The following is an 8,331-nucleotide window of genomic DNA, read 5'->3' as shown; positions in this document are numbered from 1 at the left end:
TGATTGTGCGAGTGATTGATGGGTGTCAGGAGGTATGTTATTTTTTTACGGCTATTGTGAATGATGAGTTTGAATGATTTATTGAGATTAAGTGAAAGGTTGCATTGTTTTGACCATGTGGTTAATGAGTCGAGTTGTGATTGGATGGTGTTTGAGTTAGATGATGGGATGATAAGGTAGGTGTCGTCAGCGTATTTGATGATTTGATTTGAGCTATGAGAAGTTTTGAGAGTAGAAGTGTTGATGATAAAGGTAGATGGACCAAGGACAGAATCTTGAACTATGCTAGAGTTAATAGGTAGAGTAGATGAAAGAATAGAGCTAAATAGAGTGGAATGACTCCTATTAGATAGGAAATTAATTATGATATTGTAAATGTTGTCAGATAGTGGAAGAGAGGCTAACTTATTTGAAAGTAAGAAATGATTGTGAGTGTCAAAAGCTTTAGAGAAATCGAGGGCAATAAGATGAACATAATTATTATTTTTAAGGAAAGATGTTATTGTGGAAGTAAGAGAGATGATGGCGGATGTAGATAAGCCTGTTGGTCGAAATGCGAACTGGTCTTGTAATAGTGGTTTGACGGATGGATGGTTGAAACATGGATAGATGAATGACCTAACGATGAATTTTTCTAGAATACGTGAGAGAATGGGGGTGATAGATATTGGGCGATAATCTATTGGTGATGATGGGTGTTTTGTTTTAGGAATTGGATGAATTGTGCTGGATTTCCATTGTGATGGGATGAATGAGTGAATTAAGCAGTGATTGTAGAGTGAACATAAGGTGCTGGAGATGAATGGAGCGATGATTTGTAGAAACCATGCAGGTAGACCGTCTGAACCTGTACCGCATTGGCAAGCCTTCGTTAGCATGTGCAGGACTGAGTATGGTGTAAATTGTTGATGTTGATGACTATTGATTGTAGTAGCTTTTGTTGGTGGAATTTTGTAGGACTGGTTGGTTGACATGGAAGCAAAGTGGGTGTTGAGTGTGTTGGCATCAATATGCTGCACGGTTGATGTGTTGAGTGATTTCTCAGAGCCTCTAATCTTGTTGACTTGTTCCCACATGGCTTTGCTTCCACACTTACTATTAGTAAAAGTTTTTGAGTTGAAGTTGATAATAAGTTTACTGATGTATTTGGTGATCGCTGCGGCTTTGAGGGTGGATCCTAATCTCGTGAGTTTATTTTTTTGGCAAAGTAGAAATTTGATGAATGGGCTGATAATCTAAGCGTGATGTTTGATGCTGGGTAGTACCTACTGTAAGTTGCTGGGTAGTACCTACTGTAAGTTGAATCAACTTTGACTTTTAATCTTTTAATTTTTTTGTTGTAGTTATATAGAACTTTTCTGGTAGTTTTTAATGATATATCTAATTTTTTGGCTTTCCTTTTCAAACTTCTAGGTGTCAATGCATCAATACCAGTCTGTAAAATTTTTCATTTTCCTTTCAACAGCTTATATTGAATATTTAAACAATCATTTACAATTTTGGTTATAGTTATAGAAACATGTGTTAAAATATTAAATTATATTTTTCACTATTTTTCATTTATTAAATGAACCATCATACATACAAACCAATTTAACAATTGATGTTGATGGAACTGCAACATTTTCTAAAGATGCAACATTTTCTATCTGAAGTTTGAATATTGTGATATTCAATATTTTGCAATATTTGATTTGTTTGTTGACGTTGTTGATAGATTTTGAACGATTTAAAAGTTAATTGTTGCGTTAGTTTGAATTTACTGGAAATTAACGATTAGTTGATTTCTTCTGTAAATAAAGTTTAATAACTAATAATAGTTGATTTCTTCTGTAAATAAAGTTTAATAACTGTTTGGAATATTTTATTCAATCGAGGATTTGAACCCGTCGCATCGTAAATCGTTTACGACAGAGAATATTATAACATTGGTGTTAGAAGTGGGATTTTCGACTAACGAGTTACTACTCATAGAAAAAGAACACGATGTCAAAACTGTGTGGTTTGAACGTAGTTCAGCTACGAGAAGAACTACAGAAACGAAGCCTTGTCACAAGTGGCAACAAAGAAGTACTAGTAGCACGTCTGAGAGAAGCTCTCATTAACGAAGGTAAGAACTCAGACGAATTCAAGTTTGATGGTGCTGACGAAGACAATGAAATTAGCACAGGCACGTTTACAACCGCTAAAATGATGGAACTTCTACTTAGTATGTCAACTGAAATGAAACAGATCAAAGAACAGTCCGAACGACAGTCCGAACGACAGACAGAAGAGTTAAAACAACAGACAGAGGAGTTAAAACAGATCAAAGAACAGTCCGAACGACAGTCCGAACGACAGACAGAAGAGGGTTAGGGTTACACTTAGTATGTCAACTGAAATGAAACAGATCAAAAAACAGTCCGAACGACAGTCCGAACGACAGACAGAAGAGTTAAAACAACAGACAGAGGAGTTAAAACAGATCAAGGAACAGTTCGAACGACAGACAGAGGAGTTAAAACAGATCAAGGAACAGCTAAAACACGTAAAACTGGAAGTGGCAGAACAGATTGAAGAACAGTCAACAAGAATAGAAATGATCGAGCAGAAACTTGATCGTCAGACCGTTGAGGTTGATCACAAGATAGACAAATTGAAGCGAGAATTGGAGCAATCCAAAAAAATGGCCATGCCGTTAGATTACGCATCCGGAAGAACTTTGAAGGCACCAGCATTTGACGGAGAGATGTCTTGGAACGTTTATAAAACCCAGTTAAAAGCAGCGGCAACTAGTAACTGTTGGAACGGAAAAGAACGAGCAACAGCACTGATACTGGCCCTGCGAGGTTCAGCAGCAGAGGTTCTTCAGACGATTTCTGCGGAGAACCACTTCAATTATGAAGTTCTGGTTAGCGCGTTGGATTTACGTTATGGTGAAGAAACAGAACGCAACGATCTGGTGAATCCATTCAGCAGCTGGCACAAGGTATCGAACGGTTGACATTGCTGTCGTATCCGACATCAGACCCCGAGCATAGAGACGAAACTACCCTGGATACGTTTATCAAAGCCCTTCGTGATTCGGAACTCAAACAATCCCTTCTCTTGTCAGATAAACGAAAACTCAAGGATGCCGTTGCGCACAGTCTCACTTTTGAATCGGCAAAGCAAGCATCAAAAAGTGACGTACGTCTACGCCAAGTACATGAAGAATGCTCTTGCCAGAAGGTGGTTGTGAAACGCGAACCTCAACAGCATGGTGTACCCCAATGCTGGATTTGTGGTGAAAAAGGCCATCTACGTCGTGATTGTAAACACCGCCTAAAAGATAACTACTGCCGAAATTGCGCGACAAGATGGCGCAAAAGAAGAGAAGATGATCCTGTATCACGATTGGCCCCTTCTAACGAAGGGGCGGGAAAACTAATAAAAGCCAACTTTGTGGGGCAGAGGTTGGCTAGTAGAATTGACGCCCCCAGTACCGTAAGTAACGTTTCCAGACTACATCGAAATCGAAACGACCTATGGCTGAACGGAAAAGTTGATCAACGAGAATGTGTAATTACAGTCGACACCGGAGCAACAAAATCGATTTTAAGATCTGATTTGGTACCCAATCTGAAGAAAGAGACTTCTAACAAATACATCCTTCGAACAGCTACCGGAGGAACAGCACCAGTCTATGGAAAGATTCTCCGTACTGTTCAGCTAGGCGACTTGTTATTCGAAGGTTCATTCTTAGTCGCGGATATCATCGACGAATGCATAATAGGTGTCGACTTTCTGAAAAAATATGGGTTCAAAATTGACTTAGAAAAACGCATTCTTAGATGGAGAAATACAGAAGTGATAATGGGGGATAGCGACGAAAAATGCATTCGAGTGACAGTCGATTGTGACATAGAACTACCTCAATCATCTGAAAACATCGTATGGGGCAAGTTGAATTGCGATCCAAGGGGCCACCAGTTCTATTTGATGAAGCCAACCTCAAAGACAAATGTACAGAACGCGGTCATTGGAAAATGCCTGGTAGAAGCGAACAAAAATGGTCTTATTCCTGTCAGAATAATGAATACCGCTAAACACACTATTAGAATTAAAAAAGGCGAGGAAATAGGTAATTGCCAATCAATAAATTTGGTGAAATCATTAGATATGGAGCAACAGGAAAAGGTTCTACCAACTGACAAAAGTAGACTCAAAGAACTTACCAAAAATCTACTGGATGAACTCAATTTGTATCAAGAAGACCGTCTAAAAGCCGAGGCGTTGATTGCTGATTTTGCAGACGTGTTTTCAACCGGTGACAATGACCAAGGTAAAACAGCTCTGGTAACTCACCGAATTGATACTCAGGATTCGAAACCGATTCGACAAGTACCACGACGTCTTCCTCTAGCAAAACAAACAGAAGTAAACGAAATGATAACGACAATGCAGAATCAAGGCGTCATCGAACCGTCATTCTGGATTTTGCCAGTTGTTTTGGTAAAGAAGAAGGACGGCACTACCCGTTTTTGCATTGATTATAGGAAGTTAAATGATGTGACTAAAAAGGAGAACTGACATCATGGACACCTTATCTGGCTCAAGTTGGTTCTCTACGCTTGATTTGAAAAGCGGATACTGGCAAGTAGAAATCGACAAGAACGATCGCGAAAAGACAGCGTTTTCTATCGGATCGGGGTTGTGGCAATTCACCGTCATGCCATTTGGATTGTGCAATGCTCCAGCTACATTCGAGCGACTGATGGAATGTGTATTGCAAGGTCTTACCTGTCTTGTCTATTTAGACGACATAATTGTTCTAGGAAGAACATTTGATCAACACGTCGAAAACTTACGAGAGATCTTCACAAGACTTCGGGTGGCAAATTTAAAGCTGAACGTTAAAAAGTGCAGGTTATTTTCTAAAGAAGTTAACTATTTGGGACATGTGGTATCTTCGGATGGAGTTTAAACCGATCCCAGCAAGATAGAAATTGTGAAAGACTGGCCAACTCCAAAGGATAAAAATGAATTGCGCAGTTTTCTGGGATTGGCAACGTACTATCGACGTTTTGTAAAGGATTTTGCAAAAGTTGCCAGACCTCTCCACCAACTTACCGAGAAGGACCGAGTTTTCAACTGGAATACCCTATGCGACTCAGCATTTGAAAAGTTAAAAGTTGAACTATGTGATGCTCCTTTGCTAGCATATCCAGTTCGTGGCGAGACGTTTGTGTTAGATACTGATGCAAGTAACAATGGAATCGGAGCCGTCTTGTCACAGTATATAGACGGAGAAGAAAAGGTGCTAGCGTATTATAGCAGAGGATTCACAAAGCCCGAACGAAACTATTGTGTGACCAGGAAGGAGTTACTAGCAATAGTCAATGCAACAAAACACTTCCACAAGTACCTTTATGGACAGAAATTTCTTCTCCGAACTGATCATGCAGCGTTAAGATGGCTCCTCAACTTCAAGGATCTTGAAGGACAGATGGCCCGATGGTTGGAGCGTTTACAAATGTACGACTTCGAGATCGTGCACCGCAAAGGAACAACTCATAGTAATGCTGATGCTCTCTCACGTCGACCATGTTTACCAGGATGCAAATATTGCTGTCGTCACGAGGAGAAGATACAATCGGAAGACATAAGAGCAACAGCAATATAAGCGGATGACGGTTGGACACCGACGGATCTTGCTGATGCACAGTTTGCGGATGAGGACCTACAACATCTGATCACATGGAAGAAGGAGGGCAAGCGACCGGACTGGCAAAGCATCTCAGAATATAGTGCCGTGAGCAAGAATGAAGATCGTTCATTTGGATAGACTGGCTCCGTACCATGTGGACACCGGAACGAAAGCTGTTCGGGACGAACAGAACTAAGAAGGGGGTAATGTTATAACCGTGCTACCGAACGCACTAGATTCTAGCGTATTCTGGAATGTTCTAGTGACTGGAGCATTCTAGAGTATGCTAGAATCGGACCATCTAGAAGGATCTAGAAACGACGCTTGCGAAGAGTATATAAGGATAAGCGCACGTCGCAAGAAATCTGTGATTAGTGATATTCGTGATTAGTGATATTCGTGATTAGTGATATTCGTGATTAGTGATATTCGTGATTAGTGAAATTCGTGATTTTGTGAATAGCGATTCGGTGAATTATTTAAAGCGATATTTGATTTGTTTGTTGACGTTGTCATAGCGATAGATTTTGAACGATTTAAAAGTTAATTGTTGCGTTAGTTTGAATTTACTGGAAATAAACGATTAGTTGATTTCTTCTGTAAATAAAGTTTAATAACTAATAATAATTGATTTCTTCTGTAAATAAAGTTTAATAACTGTTTGGAATATTTTATTCAATCGAGGATTTGTCGTAAATCGTTTACGACAGAGAATATTATAACAATAGTTTTACTACTACAAAAATTTGTAATATGATTTTTTATATTCCCTTCCCACTATATTCTTTGACTGTCATCTTTTGGTAGTCTGTTCGGCTTGAGGATTTAAAACGTTTGAGTAATGAGGTTGAAACTATTAAAAAATCTTCTTCATGTGAATTTGCTGAGGTGGAGCATGTTAAAAAGTGGTCTGATCTTTTTGCAAAAAAAGTTGATTTAATGGCAAATGACATTAATTAAGTCAGTTGCCAGTTCAGTTGCTTCCACTGATTCAAAAATTAACATTTGTAATGAAAGGAATGCAAGAAAAAATAACATCATTGTCTTTAATCTTGTGGAAAACAGTCATTTCTCGAAAGCAAAAGATAAGGAGATAATGTCTGGCCTTTTTAAGGCTTTGCTACCTGAAACTGATATTAGCAAGAAGATATCAGACTGCTTTAGATTGGGTAAATTAACTGGAGAAAACCAAAGACTATTAAGAACCTAATATTGGAAAGTTGCTTCAAGTTTAAAGATAAAAGTGATATTACAAGTGATTGGAAGACAGCTCTGGTGGTACCATTACATAAAAAAGGTAATAAAAATTTGGCAACCAATTACAGACCAATTGCACTAACGCCAATATGTTGCAAAATAATGGAATCAATTATAGCTGATCATATTAAAAATCATTTTTTAAGTAACCATCTATTCACAGACAGACAATATGGGTTCCTCCCGTCTCGTTCAATCATATTACAGCTTTTGAAATTCGTTGATGAGGTAACGGCGTCATTGGAAGCAGGTATGAGTACAGATATTGTTTATACAGATTTGGAGAAAGCTTTTGATACAATTTCCCATTCTAGGCTGTTGTTCAAATTAAAAAAATATAAAGTTCAGAATAAGATAATAAAATTGATAGAAAGCTATCTTAGGGAAAGAACGTTTCGTGTTAGGGTTATAAATAACCAACTTTCAAGTGCTAAACCTGTTGCTAGTGGTGTTCCCCAAGAAGGAGTACTCAGTCCACTTTTATTCGTGATTTACGTCAACAACATTCACTCAATTAACAACAATATCTTTTTATATGCAGATGATGCAAAGATATTTGGTTCAATATCTGTTCCACAGGATGAGGCGGTGTTGCAAGGTTGTTTGGATAATGTAATGATGTGGTTCCACAGCTGGAGTTTGAAGGTTAACGTCAGTAAATGCAGTTTGTTGACAATAGGCAGATGTTTGGAAATATTTCATCACTGATTCAGATGATGTAGCTCAGGTTTTGCCAAGGGTGAAGAGTATATCTGATCTGGGTGTGGTAATGGATGATCGCCTCCGATTCATAGAGCATGTTTTGAGTCAAATAAAAAAATCTAACTCCATGTTAGGAATACTATCAAGAAATTTTAGTTGCCTGTCTGACGAAGCTTTCATCCGTATCTACAAGTCGTTGGTTCGCTCACGACTGGAATTTGCTGTTCAAGTTTGGTGTCCATATAGAAAAGGTCTAATAAATGAATTGGAAAAAGTTTAGAGAAGAGCTACCAAAATTCCAAAGTCCTGTAAAAATCTGGAATACAGTTTGAGGTTGGTGAAATTAAACCTCCCTTCCCTTAATTACCGCAGAATCAGAGAAGATTTAATCCTGGTCTATAGTATACTCCACGGTATGGTGGACCCTGCGATTTTCCCTCAGTTGTGCGGTAGGGCTGATGTCAACACCAGGGATCATCGGCTTAGATTGTGTACTCAACTGGCCAGAAAAGATTGCAGGAAATATTTTTTCTCGAATCGAGTTGTTAGCCCATGGAATGCATTGCCAGAGGATATTGTTAATGCTCCGTCATTGGCTATTTTTAAAACTAAACTAGACTTATTTTATGGTGACGCANAAATATTCTATATTTTAATTTTAGTTTGTCTTGTGCCTGATGTTTATTATAAATTATTTTGTT

General features: G+C 38.4%; 2 protein-coding genes across 2 annotated transcripts in view; one reads left to right on the top strand and one right to left on the bottom strand.

Moving 5' to 3' along the window:
* HELRODRAFT_172749 (hypothetical protein) overlaps window positions 1-1,076 on the bottom strand; it is a gene marked incomplete at both ends in the record, with an annotated part of 2,739 nt that extends 1,663 nt beyond the window's left edge. The window contains one exon of the mRNA XM_009019400.1: window positions 848-1,076. Within this exon, the coding sequence (XP_009017648.1) occupies window positions 848-1,076 (229 nt within the window). The remainder of the gene's footprint in view (window positions 1-847) is intronic.
* A 910-nt stretch (window positions 1,077-1,986) lies between these two features.
* Window positions 1,987-6,881, top strand: HELRODRAFT_172748 (hypothetical protein; the record flags this gene model as incomplete). The annotated part of the gene is made up of 6 exons (XM_009019399.1): window positions 1,987-2,243; window positions 2,344-2,944; window positions 3,011-3,213; window positions 3,342-3,468; window positions 6,479-6,579; window positions 6,689-6,881. 6 exons carry the CDS (start codon window positions 1,987-1,989, stop codon window positions 6,879-6,881), a joined length of 1,482 nt encoding a protein of 493 aa, XP_009017647.1.
* Between the last annotated feature and the right edge of the window lie 1,450 nt (window positions 6,882-8,331).

The sequence above is a fragment of the Helobdella robusta genome, assembly GCF_000326865.2.
Source record: "Helobdella robusta unplaced genomic scaffold HELROscaffold_24, whole genome shotgun sequence".
In the NCBI taxonomy this organism is placed as follows: domain Eukaryota; kingdom Metazoa; phylum Annelida; class Clitellata; order Rhynchobdellida; family Glossiphoniidae; genus Helobdella; species Helobdella robusta.
This window is presented reverse-complemented; position numbering and strand designations above follow the sequence as displayed.